The 16,158-nt window shown below is 43.9% G+C and overlaps 2 protein-coding genes across 10 annotated transcripts in view; one reads left to right on the top strand and one right to left on the bottom strand.

The window, feature by feature from the left end:
- The window catches only part of NFATC3 (nuclear factor of activated T cells 3), a 147,846-nt gene that overhangs the window by 59,216 nt on the left and 72,472 nt on the right, over positions 1–16,158 (bottom strand). For all 9 annotated transcript variants that reach the window (XM_034940507.3, XM_055100358.2, XM_034940512.3 and 6 more), the window contains exons 4-5: positions 12,032–12,231; positions 3,013–3,185 (exon numbers count right to left, since the gene is read on the bottom strand). In XM_034940507.3, coding sequence (XP_034796398.1) covers positions 3,013–3,185; positions 12,032–12,231 — 373 coding nt within the window. The remainder of the gene's footprint in view (positions 1–3,012; positions 3,186–12,031; positions 12,232–16,158) is intronic.
- Positions 12,204–15,433, top strand: LOC106633921 (large ribosomal subunit protein uL13-like). The gene has a single exon (XM_063597696.1). It carries the CDS (start codon positions 13,140–13,142, stop codon positions 13,749–13,751), a length of 612 nt encoding a protein of 203 aa, XP_063453766.1. The 5' UTR covers positions 12,204–13,139; the 3' UTR covers positions 13,752–15,433.

Here is a 16,158-nt window from a genome sequence, read left to right as displayed (position 1 = left end):
TTTTATTTTTTATTTATTTTTGAGATGGAGTCTCACTCTGTCGCCCAGGCTGGAGTGCAGTGGTGCTCCTAGAATTTCTCTACATCCCACCTTTCTCCCCACTCCATCCATTTCCTTTCTTTCTTTTGAGATGGAGTTTCGTTCGTTGCCCAGTCTGGAGTGCAATGGCGTGATCTCGGCTCACTGCAACCTCTGCCTCCTGGGTTCAAGCGGTTCTCCTGCCTCAGCCTCTGGAGTAGCTGGGATTACAGGCACGTGCCACCATGCCCAGCTACTTTTTGTATTTTTCGCAGAGACAGGGTTTCACCATGTTGGCCAGGCTGGTCTCAAACTCCTGACCTCAGGTGATCCACCTGCCTTGGCCTCCCAAAGTGCTGGGATTACAGTCATGAGCCACAGCGCCTGGCCAATTTTATTTTTAAAAAAAGAAAAAAAAAATTAAGAATCATTTTAGCGTAACTTCATCTCAAACACTCAAACTACTCTATGAACTTAAATTATTTAAATTACTTTGCCAGCCGAGCATGGTGGCTCAAGCCTGTAATCCCAGCACTTTGAGAGGCCAAGGTGGGCAGATCACTTAAGTCCAGGAGTTCAAGATCAACCTGGGCAACATGGGGAAAAATGCAAAAATCAGTCAGTTGTGGTGGCTTGTGCCTGTAGTCCCAGCTACTTGGGAGGCTGAGGTGGGAGGATTGCTTAAGCCTGGGAGGCGGAGGCTGCAGTGAACCAAGATCATGCCATTGCACTCCAGCCTGAGCAAAAGAGTGAGACCCTGCTCAAATAAATGAATTAATAACTTTACTTTAAAATAGAGTGATCTATGCTTACATGGGCATAGAACCCTCTGGCAGGATAATTAAGAAGCTGGCAATGGTAGCTGTTTCTAAGCAAGAGAACTGGTTGACTTGGAAATTTATCTTGTACTCTATATTTCTGAATTTTGTAGCATATACCTATATTACCCATTAAAAAGTTAATATAGGCTGAATGTGGTAGCTCATGCCTATAATCCCAGAACTTTGGGAGGCTGAGATGGGAGGATCACTTGTGCCCAGGAGTTCGAGACCAGCTTGAGAAACACAGTGAGACCCTATCTATACAAAGAATATATTTTTTTAATTTTAAAAATACAAAAATTAGTTCTACAGCTAATTCACCACAGATTTACTCAGTGATTCCCAGAGTCAACTGGCAAATGATAAAGTATCACTCCAATTCAGCAAACAGCAAAAGAAGGCATGAAAGATTTTATAGCAGATGTGGCCCCAAATTAAGAATACAGGGCTGGGTGCGGTGGCTCACGCCTGTAATCTCAGCACTTTGGGAGGGCAAGGTGGGCAGATCACGAGGTCAGGAGTTCGAGTCTAGCCTGGTGAATATGGTGAAACCCCGTCTCTACTAAAAATACAAAAATTAGCTGGGTGTGGTGGCACACGCCTATAATGTCAGCTACTCAGGAGGCTGAGGCAGGAGAATCACTTGAACATGGGAGGTGGAGGTTGCAGTGAGCCGAGATCGTGCCATTGCACTCGAGCCTGGATGAAAGAGGGAGGCTCCGTCTAAAAAATAATAATAAAAGAATACAAGCTGGGTGCAGTGGCTCACACCTGTAATCCCAGCACTTTGGGAGGCTGAGGTGGGCAGATCACTTCAAGTCAGAATTTCGAGACCAGCATGGCCAACATGGTGAAACCTCGTCTCTACTAAAAATACAAAAATTAGCCAGGTATGGTGGCATGCCCCTGTAGCCCCAGCTACTCAGGAGGCTGAGGCAGGAGAAAATCGCTTAAACCCTGGAGGTGGAGGATGCAGTGAGTTGAGATTGCGCCACCACATTCCAGCCTGGGCAAGAGAGTGAGACTCCGTCTCAAAAAACACCCAACCCCCTCACCCGAAAAAAAGAATACATGTGTTTGGCTGGGCGCAGTGGCTCACGCCTGTAATCCCTGCACTTGGGAGGCCAACGCGGGTGGATCACCTGAGGTCAGGATTTCGAGGCCAGCCTGGCCAACATGATGAAACCCTGTCTCTACTAAAAATACAAAAACTTAGCCAGATATGGTGGCGGGTGCCTGTAATCCCAGCTACTTGGGAGGCTGAGGCAGGAGAATCGTTTGAACCTAGGAGGTGGAGGTTGCAGTGAGCCAAGATCACACCACTGCACTCCAACCTGGGCGAGAAGAGTAAATCTCCGTCTCAAAAAAAAAAAAAAAAGAACACATATGGTTAACAGATATAAAACATTATATAATCAACAGAGTATAAGAAAACCTGTTTTCTAGGCAGCACAGCTCTATCACTAAAAAGCAAATAACCTTGAATGAGTACTAGAGATACTTGTGCCTCTGTTTTCTCCTATGCAAATAAAACATGGAATCAGAATATTCTAAATTATGTCCTAAAGATCAAGTATTAGTCTCAATATTTCAAGTCATATCAGCTAACCTGCCCAAGATCCACAGTTCCCCAGGATTGAGTACATGTCAGGCTGCAGGGTCTTTTCTTGTATCTTGGTTTTGTATGTTAGGAAAAAACATTCACTATCTCAATCAGATGTTGTAAATAATTTGAACAAAAGCTCTGTTAAGTCTTATTTAGCTAAAGTATCAGCTTACAGAAGTAAGTACCTCCTAGCATGAAGGCTGACATTTTAATGAAATAAAGACCAAGTGATACTTAAAAGCATCTGAATCATAGCTTCATGATTTGGTCCTCAGATGGCATCAGGCCCCCCATTCTCACTTACAGACAAGAAAACTGTGGTCAAGAGAGGTTGTCTGTAGTTCACAGAGCTACCTAGTCAAACTATCATGAGAAACCATTTTCTAATTCCAAGATCAGTACTCTTCCACCCAAACATGTTAGCTCATTTCCACATGAGAAAATCAAACCAGCAACCCAGATTGTATGCCTCAGTTTGCACTTCAGACGCATACATTACATTATAAGTAAAACAGAAAATAAGCTATTATACACAAGATCTTAAAACATCATCACAAGCTCACTTACAGCACTCAACGGGTATAGAGGCTATCTGCAGAGAAAGGACTTTTCCACTGGGCTGTGGGATGTGTACACGAAACACAAGTCGTACTCTAGTATTCTTTCTGCCAATATCAGTTTCTCCTTTTCGAAGTTCTATATCTGAATTGCGGAGTTTCAAAATACCTGCACAATCAATACTAAAGAGAAAAATACAAAAATTTAATTTGTTTATTGATAATCATGGTTATAAACAACTCAACTACATAGAAATTGTTAATTTGTCAGAAAAAAACTACCCAAAATTAGGTCAAAAAAGAAAGATATGTATGATTGCTATTCTCTGCTAAACTGAAGTTTAGGCATTAAAAATATTTTTGTACGATAAAAGTGCAAAACTTAGTAGATTGTCTGCAAAGTTAATAATTCCTCTTCATTCCAGTACTTGCATGCCTTTCCTCGTGCCATTAAGACGTAGAGTATCTATGCCTGCTCTCCTTGAGAACTGGCCTATGACTTGCTTTGACAAATGGAGTGTGGCCAAGTGACAATATGCAAGTTATGAGCCTAGCACTGAAGAAGGCTGGTAACTTCCACTTTTGCTATTTTGGAGTCCTGAGTAAGAAGTCCAACTAGCATGGTGCAGAGAAAGGCCCAGACAATCCCTAACCACTCCAGCCACCCAGCCACCCTAGCCGTTTTGGATGTTCAACCCTAGCTGAGCTCCCACTTAATCCAGGTACTTAAGTGACCCCAGCTGACACCATGTGAATGGACCAGTTGAGCTCAGTCAACCCAAAGAATCATGCAAAATAATAGAGTGATAACTATAAGCCATTACATTTTTGGAGTGTTAGAACCAGACAGCTGAAATAAAGACTCTTTAATTCTACACATGTAACTACGTCAGAACAACAAATAATTTATCAACAGCATATTTAGACTTTTATAGTGATGTATTTATTAATAAAAACAATCTATCAGGCTAAAATTCTTGAATTTCTAAGGAATGCACAAGTAAGATGAAGGTTCTGCATTTAAGGTATAACGTTTCATCATCTGCTAACTTTATTATTAAGTATGACTGTTTAACACACTATTGTGGCAGGAAACAACAGAAGCTACAAAATACCTTTGTTATTCACATATTGGAAGAATAAAGCAAATGGATAACTAATTATGATCAAATATACTAGTTAACCTTGCTAACAAGGCATTCGTTGTTATCTGTCCTCTTACTGGATCTATCAACAGTTCCAACCCTAATGCTTATTGCACAGAGGCTGCAGAAGTCACTTTGAAGGACAATATATTACAGAACTAGGATAGCAAGACAAGAACCGGCCGGGTGCAGTAGCTCATGCCTGTAATCCCAGCACTTTGGGAGGCCAAGGTGAGTGGATCACCTGAGGTCAGTATTTCGAGACCAGCCTAGCCAACACAGTGAAACCCTGTCTCTGCTAAAATACAAAAATTAGCCAGGCATGGTGGCGTGTGCCTGTAGTCTCAGCTACTTGGGAGGCTGAGGCAGGAAAACTGCTTGAGCCCAGGAGGCAGAGGTTGCAATGAGCTGAGATTACGCCACTGCACTCCAGCCTGGGCAACAGAGCAAGACTCCATCTCCACCAAAAAAAAAAAAAAAAGAAAAAGAAAAAGAAAAAAAAGACAACCAATAATACAGAAAGCAGAATCCCAAAAGGAATTAAGCCACTCAAAATTTTTCATCTTCAGAAAGACACAGGAGAAGAATTTTTTTTAAATGCAACAATTTTGAAAACTAAAAAAGCATTTGCCATTTATAGATAACAAATTATATAACTGATACTGAACAACTGCACTTTAGCTCAAAGCAATATTATCAAGTTATATCAAATTAGTGATTATTCATGTTAACATGCCAACATGGGTCTTCAGGGGAAATAGCAGAGATCATCTGTGTTATTAAGTACTGAGCAAAGGCATACTAGCAGCAAACTAAGTTCCTAATAGATGTGAAATAACAGTACCAGAAAGTACATCTGAAAACTCTTAAATGCAAAAAACAAAAAAGCAAGCAAAATAAAACAAGAAAAAAACTCTTATGTAGTGGTGAAAATAAGTATTAAATTATCTTTAAAACTACATTTATTTATTTTTTTAAATGTTTTTTAAATTTTTTTGAGACTGAGTCTTGCTCTGTCGCCAGGGTGGAGTGCAGTGGCGCCATCTTGGCTCACTGCAACCTCCGCCTCCCGGGTTCAAGGGATTCTCCTGCCTCAGCCTCCCAAATAGCTGGGATTACAGGCGTGCACCACCACGTCCGGCTAATTTTTTTGTATTTTCAGTAGAGACGGGGTTTCACCATGTTGGCCAGGATGGTCTCGATCTCCTGATCTCGTGATCCGCCCACCTCAGCCTCCCAAAGAGCTGGGATTACAGGCATGAGCCACCATGCCATTTTAAATCAAGGTGTAGCACTGCTACATCAATATTAATCCAATGTTAAAAAACAAAGGAGCTGCAAAGAGCTAAGGCAATAAATACTGGCATCCTATATTTAAAGCATCTTGTAGGGTAGCTCTGTGACTTATGGGTTAGTGTAATGGTCTTAAAAAAGAGATTAGGCGCTCTCCCTCTCCCTCTCCCCACGGTCTCCCTCTCCCTCTCTTTCCACGGTCTCCCTCTGATGCCGAGCCGAAGCTGGACTGTACTGCTGCCATCTCGGCTCACTGCAACCTCCCTGCCTGATTCTCCTGCCTCAGCCTGCGATTGCAGGCGCGCGCCGCCACACCTGACTGGTTTTCGTATTTTTTTGGTGGAGACGGGGTTTCGCTGTGTTGGCCGAGCTGGTCGCCAGCTCCTAACCGCGAGTGATCCGCCAGCCTCGGCCTCCCGAGGTGCTGGGATTGCAGACGGAGTCTGGTTCACTCAGTGCTCAATGGTGCCCAGGCTGGAGTGCAGTGGCGTGATCTCGGCTCGCTACAACCTCCACCTCCCAGCCGCCTGCCTTGGCCTCCCAAAGTGCCGAGATTGCAGCCTCTGCCCGGCCGCCACCCTGTCTGGGAAGTGAGGAGCGTCTCTGCCTGGCCGCCCATTGTCTGGGACGTGAGGAGCCCCTCTGCCTGGCTGCCCAGTCTGGAAAGTGAGGAGCTCTCTGCCCGGCCGCCATCCCATCTAGGAAGTGAGGAGCGCCTCTTCCCGGCTGCCATCCCATCTAGGAAGTGAGGAGCGTCTCTGCCCGGCCGCCCATCGTCTGAGATGTGGGGAGCGCCTCTGCCCCACCGCCCCGTCTGGGATGTGAGGAGCACCTCTGCCCAGCCGCGACCCCGTCTGGGAGGTGAGGAGCGTCTCTGCCTGGCCGCCCCGTCTGAGAAGTGAGGAGCCCCTCCACCCGGCAGCCGCCCCGTCTGAGAAGTGAGGAGCCCCTCCGCCCGGCAGCCACCCCGTCTGGGAAGTGAGGAGCGTCTCCGCCCGGCAGCCACCCTGTCCGGGAGGGAGGTGGGGGTCAGCCCCCGCCAGGCCAGCCGCCCCGTCCGGGAGGGAGGTGGGGGGGTCAGCCCCCCACCCGGCCAGCCGCCCCGTCCGGGAGGTGAGGGGCGCCTCTGCCCGGCCGCCCCTACTGGGAAGTGAGGAGCCCCTCTGCCCAGCCAGCCGCCCCGTTCGGGAGGGAGGTGGGGGGGTCAGCCCCCCGCCCGGCCAGCCGCCCCGTCCGGGAGGTGAGGGGCGCCTCTGCCCGGCCGCCCCTACTGGGAAGTGAGGAGCCCCTCTGCCGGCCAGCCGCCCCATCCGGGAGGGAGGTGGGGGGGGTCAGCCCCCCGCCCAGCCAGCCGCCCCGCCCGGGAGGTGAGGGGCGCCTCTGCCCGGCCGCCCCTACTGGGAAGTGAGGAGCCCCTCTGCCCGGCCACCACCCCGTCTGGGAGGTGTACCCAACAGCTCATTGAGAACGGGCCATGATGACAATGGCGGTTTTATGGAATAGAAAGGGGGGAAAGGTGGGGAAAAGATTGAGAAATCGGATGGTTGCCGTGTCTGTGTAGAAAGAGGTAGACATGGGAGACTTTTCATTTTGTTCTGTACTAAGAAAAATTCTTATCCTGTTGATCTGTGACCTTACCCCCAACCCTGTGCTCTCTGAAACATGTGCTGTGTCCACTCAGGGTTAAATGGATTAAGGGTGATGCAAGATGTGCTTTGTTAAACAGATGCTTGAAGGCAGCATGCTCGTTAAGAGTCATCACCACTCCCTAATCTCAAGTACCCAGGGACACAAACACTGCGGAAGGCCGCAGGGTCCTCTGCCTAGGAAAACCAGAGACCTTTGTTCACTTGTTTATCTGCTGACCTTCCCTCCACTATTGTCCTATGACCCTGCCAAATCCCCCTCTGCAAGAAACACCCAAGAATGATCAATAAAAAAAAAAAAAAAAAAAAGATTAACATGTTCTTTGATCTTTGCTTGTCTTTCTTCAGCCCTTCTCTGTCTATAAAGTCAACCTTGTCGGAACACTTATGTATTTTATGGAATGAAGTGTTGCCCAATTCCAGAATCACCGATAAAGCCAATTGAGATCTTAAAAAAAAAAAAAAAAAAGAGTTTAGGCTTGAAATAACCAAGCCCGTGGCTTAGTAGGCAAAACCAAGGGAGTATCTACGAATTTTTCCACACCTTATTGCCTTAAGAGAACAGTAAAGACACTTAATACATACTTAAGGTTCACTTATGCATAAATTATTTTGAACCATGGTCTTATCTATCACCTGGGAATTTTAAACCTACCATTATCTGGAACTATATTATATTCAACCACTGTACTGAATAATATAGTTACATTCAACAAGCTATTAGGATACTAGTTTATCCTAGCAATTAGCTACTGAGTAAACAGGCTCATTCATCATTAGCTACCCTGGTATCTACAGTACCTAAAAAAAGTTTCTTAGGTTTAGTAACATCCTAGTTGCCCCTTATTTAATCCTTTCTCCAATATACATAACGCTTGGGTCCTACAGAACTCCTGTTCCACAATCTACCAGCACAGAGCAGATAGAATGGTCAAGAAGTTTTAGGTATGTGTGTGGTAGGGTTGCAGGAGGAGGACTACCTGTATGTTACTAGTCATAGTGGTATTTCTGCAGCCTGGTCCTTTCTGGTCTAAAATACACCGTACATGCTAGATCTGGTTGAGGAAGGGACATAAATTATGACTATTACCCTTGTTCCATGTGCTAGTAAATGGAAGATGATGGAGGAGACAGGTAAATTTAGATCCTACTGCTCCAATGCTTTCATATTATTTGGGATATGAGCCTTTCCCAATTTCTTGATAATTTTTCATAGAAATTAATATACTGTTTTCTATTTATTGGTTTATATATTATTTTCAGAAAGGATATGAGGCATTTTACAATATAGATACAAATAAAGCCAAGAAAAAATAAATAGAAAAAATTTTAAAACACTAGGAAGTAAACTCCAAGTCTAGAGTTGTACAAATTACTATAATTACTGTAAATGGGCTTGACTATGAAGTTCTGGAAGCCAAGGCAAAAAGTAAATGTGATAAAGTTGTTATAGGCCACGTGTTGTACGGTAAAGCAAAATCTACCATGCCATCGGGAAACACTAACTTTTTTCCTTTAAGTTGAAAGGACTGTGTTTGTGTGTGCATGCACACATGCATGCAATAGTGATCAACCTAAGAGAAACTGTCTTTAATAGTGGTTTTTCAGATTATGAAGTATGTTCATGGCTATTTCTCATACTGTCCCTCAAGCCAAGTTAAGTAACAGAATAAACTTGTGATTTTTCTATTTAACTTGATTTGAATATCGTGCTTTGAATATCCAGAGGAATGAATGCAAACATGGCCTGCAAACTATCGTCTAGGGATCAATTTCCTGAGTTTTTGGAAAAAGATAGTTCAAAGGTGATTTTTAAATTTCCCTCTACAGCTGACTAATCACATATCACATGCTTCTGATGCTATATAAAAAAGTAAGATCCCAGAACAAAAGGGAAGAAGCCTACTTGTATTCTCATTCAGAGGTTGGGCATGTTACCTTATTTGAAAATGTGTCCAATAGGATGCCTGGTGTCAATATTTTTCCTCAAGAAAGTTTTGCTCGAGTATCTGAATAAATACAGGCTGAGATTCCAAAGTTCTTTCTACATTATAGAACACAAATGTTTAAGGCCGGTGCAGTGGCTCACATCTGTAATCCCAGCACTTTGGGAGGCTAAAGCGGGTGGACTGCTTGAGGCCAGGAGGTCGAGACCAGCCTGGTCAACATGGCAAAACCCTGTGTCTACTAAAAATACAAAAATTAGCCAGGAGTGGTGGTGCACGTGTGCAATCTCAGCTACTTGGGTGGCTGAAGCACGAGAATCACTTGAGCCTGGGAGGCAGAGGTTGTAGTGAGCTAAGATGGTGCCACTGCACTCCAGCCTGGGCAACAAATTTAGACAGTCTAAAAAAAAAAAAATTTAAGAGTAGAGATTATCAGCTAGCTGTCTGCCTTTGCTGTGAAAAAACTCTGTCATAGCCCCTATGCAATGATTTGCTGGGTTAGGTTCTTGAGTACTGTCCATCTGAACCAAAGCAGGCAAAAATAAGATTTTATTTAAATTTATATTAACTTTTCTTTTCTGGTAGTAATTAACAGAATAAGGTTTTTTGTTTTTTGTTTTGAGACTAAGTCTCACTCTGTCGCCCAGGCTGGAGTGCAATGGCGCAATCTGGGGTCACTACAACCTCTGCCTCCTGGATTCAAGCGATTCTCAAGCCTCAGCCTCCTGAGCAGCTGGGACTACAGACAGGACAACTATGCCCAGCTAATTTTTCTATTTTTTAGTAGAGTTGGGGGTTTCACCATATTGGCCACGCTGGTCTCGAACTCCTGACCCTCAAGTGATCTGCCCAAAATAAGTTATGTATTGAGGCAACTCTTATTTTACCTAATAGAAACATATCAGTTTCTATGTCCTCAGGGAGCACACTCAGCTCATCTAAAAAGTTTATTTAAATATAAATTTAAATGAAGAGAGCTCAAGACTGAAATCTGATTTTTTGGGGTTTTTCTTTTTGAGTCGGAGTTTCGCTCTTGATGCAATGGAGTGATCTCAGCCCACTGCAGCCTCCACCTCTGGGGTTCAAGCAATTCTCCTGCCTCAGCCTCCCGAGTAGCTGGGATTACAGACACCCGCCACCACACCCAGCTAATTTTTTGTATTTTTAGCAGAGACGGGTTTCACCATGTTGGCCAGGCTGGTCTCAAACTCCTGGTCTCAGGTAATCCGCCCGCCTCGGCCTCCCAAAGTGCTGGGATAATAGGTGTGAGCCACTGCGCCCAGCTGAAATCTGTTTTATAGGACTGTTCTTGCAATAGCCTGGGATGGATGTTATTCCTGCCTTAAGAAAGGTCTGTGGGCCAGGCTCAGTGGCTCACGCCTGTAATCCCAACACTTCGGGAGGCCGAGGTGGGTGGATCACGAGGTCAGGAGATCAAGACCATCCTGGCTAACACGGTGAAACCCCATCTCTACTAAAAATACAAAAAAATTAGCCGGGCGTGGTGGCAGGTGCCTCTAGTCCCAGCTACTCAGGAGGCTGGGGCAGGAGAATGGCATCAACCCAGGAGGCGGAGCTTGCGTGAGCCGAGATTGCACCACTGCACTCCAACCTGGGCCACAGAGCGAGACTCCATCTCGAAAAAAATAAATAAAAATATATATATATAAAAAAAAAAAGGTCTATAGTGTAGTTTGAAACAATTTCTGTAATAAAAATCTATATTTCCCATGTCTGGTTGTGCCTACTACCCACTGATAGGTGCCTACTCAATATCCTTTCTTTTCTTCTTCCTCAGTAACAGGCCCCTACGTTGCTTTGTTTGTTTTTTGTTTTTAAAGATAGGATCTCACTCTTGCCCAGGCTGGAGTGTAGTGGCACCATCTCGACTAACTGCCACCTCTGCCTCCTGGGCAAGTGATCCTCCTACCTCAGTCTCCCAAGTAACTGGGACTACAGACAGGCGCAACCGCACTCGGCTAATTTCTGTAATTTTAGTAGAGACAAGGTTTCGCCACATTGCTCAGGCTGGTCTGAAACTCCTGAGCTCAGGTGATCCGCCTGCCTTGGCCTCCCAAAATACTGGGATTACAGGCATGAGCCATGGTGCTCGGCCTCCCTAAATTATTTGAGGTGACAATGTGTTCTGGTAAACATAACCATGTGTTCCTTACATATAAGCATGATCAATGAGATGTAGAGTTGTTAAGTAGGTTTTAGGAAAAGGTTCTTAAAAGAGGATTTGACTCCAGTGGAAGTTCCCTTTTACCCTTCCTCCACACCTTTCTCCTTATTATCCCCTCTGGTAATAAGGATGTCATGGCTAGAGCTCCAGCAGCCATTTTAGACCATAAGACAATCTTTAGGATGGAAACCACATGCTAAAGACGGCAAAGAAGAAAAAACTTGCTTGGGGCCCTAATGACTTATGCAGCTACTGTGTGCTAGCCCTAAAATATCTATCTGTATATTTTGTTTATGTGATAAAACACTAAACCCCTAACTGTTCAAGCCACTGCATATCAGGTTTCTATTACAGGCAACTATATATAATCCTTTTGTACAAAACTCTATTGCATTCTCATTCAGAAGTTGGCCACCTCATCTTATTTGGAAATGGGTCAAGTGGGATGCCTGGAGGTAAAGTCAAAAGTTTTCCTTAAGGAAATAGAACAATCATAATTGTATCATAATTGTTTATTTATTGTCTACCCTATTAGATAGACTGTGAGCCATTTGATGAAAGTCCAGATACAGTATTTATATCCCTATCACCTAGGATAATGGCTTGGCTGGTAATATATAGTATAAAACACTTACTGAATTGAATTTTCCTTCTGGAAATATGCTACCACTCTCAGAAAATGTACTAAATGTACATTATTTACATAATGCCATTTAGAACAATATTTTATATTTATATTCAAAAATATATTTACTTTTTTTCTGAAAGTATAGAGAAAAAAAGAACTGCACATTTTAGGTATATTTCAAAATACCTGGCTGACATATTGTTTTCAGGAAGAAGTGGAATTTCCAGAACTTTTGTACTGGCAATTATTATCTCTTGGCTTGCAGTAGCGACTGTCTTCCCAGTGATTCGATGCACCTGGTAAAATGCATGAGGTCGTAAATATCGATCATCTGCTGTCCCAATAAACATTTGTAGATTTATTGGCTTTTCGTTATAGCCCAGGAGCTAATCAGGAAAAAGAAACACAGAAAAGCACAATTCATTATCCATGCATTTTACAATATGCCAACAATAGTAAGTCTATTATATCTCTATCATATACTATTGACACACAAAATGTTATTTCAAAAAATACAACCAAAAGTAACCAGTGAGCAGCCCTCCAAATTTCCAAATTAGTTTAAGAAATAAAACACTGGAATACGTTACATAAAGGAACGTGGGTTTGGTTTTGATTTTTTTAAGATAAATATCTAGATCGACCAAAACTGTACAAAGCTTTCTGACTCTGCTGTAGAAAACACAAAAGAAATACTGATTCTGTACTCTGGGCAACATTAACCATTCAGACCAGACCTAAAGATTTGGGTATATAGGAAGGTCCTCTAACAGACTGTTAAATCGGAGACACTTTTAGTAGAAAGAGTCTGAAAACCCCTATTCCATATATTATAAACTTACAATTTTATAAGTATAAACTTACAGACCCCAAGCAGCCTAGCTAAGGCTAAAACTGAAATGAGATTTTGAGCTGCCACCAACCACAGGGAGACAAGTTTTCCAGGCTGACTCCAACCAAGTTAAATGCCTATTTAAGCAAACAATTTCAACAATCTTCGAGAAAGAGAAAGAGGGAGAGAGGGAGAGAAGGAGAAGGAGAGAGAGACAGAGACAGAGAGAGAGAATGTGTTTGTGCCTTTGTTTTCTATGCCTTTTTTTTTTTTTCTTTTATATTGCCTAATTGCTCTGGCTAGGACTTCTAGCATAAGGCTGAATCGCAGTAGTGAAAGCAGGCATCCTTGTCTTGTTCCTGATGTTAGAGGGAAACCTTTCAGTCTTTAACCATTAAGTATGATATTAGGTGTGAGTTTTTCAAGAATCCTCTTAATCGCTTTTCCAAGAGGCTGCCGAAGATGGCGGAGGTGCAGGTCCTGGTGCTTGATGGTCGAGGCCATCTCCTGGGCCGCCTGGCGGCCATGGTGGCTAAACAGGTACTGCTGGGCCGGAAGGTGGTGGTCGTACGCTGTGAAGGCATCAACATTTCTGGCAATTTCTACAGAAACAAGTTGAAGTACCTGGCTTTCCTCCGCAAGCGGATCAACACCAACCCTTCCCGAGGCCCCTACCACTTCCGGGCCCCCAGCCGCATCTTCTGGCGGACCGTGCGAGGTATGCTGCCCCACAAAACCAAGCGAGGCCAGGCCGCTCTGGACCGTCTCAAGGTGTTTGACGGCATCCCACCGCCCTACGACAAGAAAAAGCGGATGGTGGTTCCTGCTGCCCTCAAGGTCGTGCGTCTGAAGCCTACAAGAAAGTTTGCCTATCTGGGGCGCCTGGCTCACGAGGTTGGCTGGAAGTACCAGGCAGTGACAGCCACCCTGGAGGAGAAGAGGAAAGAGAAAGCCAAGATCCACTACCGGAAGAAGAAACAGCTCACGAGGCTACGGAAACAGGCCGAGAAGAACGTGGAGAAGAAAATTGACAAATACACAGAGGTCCTCAAGACCCACGGACTCCTGGTCTGAGCCCAATAAAGACTGTTAATTCCTCAAAAAAAAAAAAAAAAAAAAAAAAGAATCCTCTTAATCACACTAAGTTTCCCTCTATTTTCAGTTTGCTTTGTTTTGCCTTTTTTTGAGACAGAGTCTCGCTCTGTCACCCAGGCTGGAGTATAGTGGTACGATCTCTGCTCAGTGCAACCTCTGCCTCCTGGGTTCAAGCGATTTTCCTGCCTCAGCCTCCCGAGTAGCTGGGATTACAGGCACCCACCAACATGCCCGGCTAATTTTTGTATTTTTAGTACAGATGGGGTTTCACCATGCTGGCCAGGCCGATCTGAACTCCTGACCTCAGGTGATCTGCCCGCCTCGACCTCCCAAAGTGCTGAGATTACAGGTGTGAGTGACTGTGCCCGGCTGTTTTGCTTTTTTTAAATCATGAAAGGCTGCTGAATTTTGTCAAAGGTTTTTTTCTCTATCAACTGAGATGACCACATGGTTTTTCTCTTCATTCTACTAATGTAGTAAATTACACAGATTAATTTTCATATGTTGAACCACTCTTGCTTTCCTGGGATAGATCCCACTTGATCATGGTGTATAAACTTTTGTAGTGTGCTGATGGATTTGGTTGCTAAGCATTTTGTTGAAGACTGTTGCATGTATATTCATGAAGGATATCGGTTTGCAGTTTTCTTCTCTTGTATCTTTGTCCTCATCATTATCCATTTGTTTTTGTTTTTGTTGTTGTTGTTTTTGAGACGAAGTCTCGCTCTTGTCCCCCAGGCTGGAGTGCAGTGACACGATCTCAGCCCACTGCAACCTCTGCCCCCCAGGTTCAAGCGATTCTCCTGCCTCAGCCTCCTGAGAAGCTGGGATTGATTACAGGCTCCTGCCACCACACTCGGCTAATTTTTGTATTTTTAGTAGAGACGAGATTTCACCATGTTGGCCAGGCTGGTCTCAAACTCCTGACCTCAGGCGATCCACCCCTCTCCCAAAGTGCTGGGATTACAGGCATGAGTCAATGCACCCAGCCAATCCATTTGACTTAAAATAAAAAACTGTCTCTGCCCTAATGAAAGTCCTCCATCTCTTCATGTATACGGAATCCACCTTTTCCTCAAGGTAATTCAGGATTTTTATTATAGTAATTCTAAAGTATCTTTCCAATATCTAATCTAAGCCTTCTCTCAGTCTGCTACCATTGAGTGTTTTTTCTCTTTAATGTGGGCCACATTTTCTTGTGTGTGTGTGTATGGTTGTTTATTGTTTTAATGGACATTTAGTATAAAAAAAGTCTAGAGACTCAAGCAGAAAATATTTACCTACAGAAAGGGGCATGCTATTTCTTTTGTAAGGTCACAGCTCTTAAACTGTGTCTGGACTTTAACTGAAGCTATAGTCTGATTCAGTATAGCACTGGCTTTAAAGGCCTGGCGGGTGGAATGTCTCTCTCTTCTGCCTGGCGAGGGAATCTGAGAGCTGGCCAGATTCCAGAGATCTACCTATGCTTCATAACCAAGTCTCCGGTCCTTGAAACTGTTGGAAGACCTTCCTCTGATTTACCACGTGGCTGATAATTTTTTAATCTATGAGGAGTTCTCTATGCTCTTCAGTCTTGCTCTTTATTTCTGAGCCTCAGGGTATCTCTTCAGCTATGTTACTAGATCTTGGGTCTTTTGAGATTGGCTTGGAGAGACTTCTTTCAGCTCTCCTGATAATACTTCAGTCTTTGTAAATGACAGCCTAAGTGCCTAAGGGTTTCTGCCTTCAGTAGGTAAACCTATGAAGTGAGGGGGGGGTCTCAGTTCTCCTGCCATGCCTCCTCTTCCTTGGTATAGTAGCCTCCTTGTATTTGGTGGAGTCTTACAGGTGAGTTTTATTCCCGCCTACTTGTCCAGCCTTGGCTTTACAGTGGAACTTCTAACCAGCGAACTTCATAATTTATTGGTTATCCTCCCTGTAACCAGAAGAAGACATTAAGACTTTTGCCTATTATTAGGTAATACAATTTTACCCAGGATAGTTTTCAGTCCTATAACATTTATAAAGAAGCAATTAAAGCCTGGACTATTGCAATAGCCTTATAACTGCTCTCTGTCTTCCCTCTTGTTGCCCTATAGTCCATTCTCTATCCAAGAGTCAGAAGAAACTTGTTAACATAAATTGGATAACTTTGGCTCCCCTGCTCAGAACTCTCTAATGGCTTCCCTCCACATTTAGAACTAATTCAAATTCCCTATGATGGTTTACACAGCATAAGGTGATTAGGGCCCTGGCTGAACTGTTGGCCTTACCCTTTCCACAGTCTGCTCTAGCCTTGCTGGCCTTATTGCATGAACCACTCAAGCTCACTCCTAATGTCAGGGCTTTCACACTTAATATTTTATCCCTCTGAAATATCATTCCCTCTGATCTTCATGTTACTTGA

Source organism: Pan paniscus, chromosome 18, assembly GCF_029289425.2.
Source record: "Pan paniscus chromosome 18, NHGRI_mPanPan1-v2.0_pri, whole genome shotgun sequence".
Classification (NCBI taxonomy): Eukaryota; Metazoa; Chordata; class Mammalia; order Primates; family Hominidae; genus Pan; species Pan paniscus.
This window is presented reverse-complemented; position numbering and strand designations above follow the sequence as displayed.

What these genes read in the sequence shown, in the direction of transcription:
- LOC106633921 (XM_063597696.1), top strand. Translation starts at nt 13,140, where the DNA reads ATGGCGGAGGTGCAGGTCCTGGTGCTTGATGGTCGAGGCCATCTCCTG.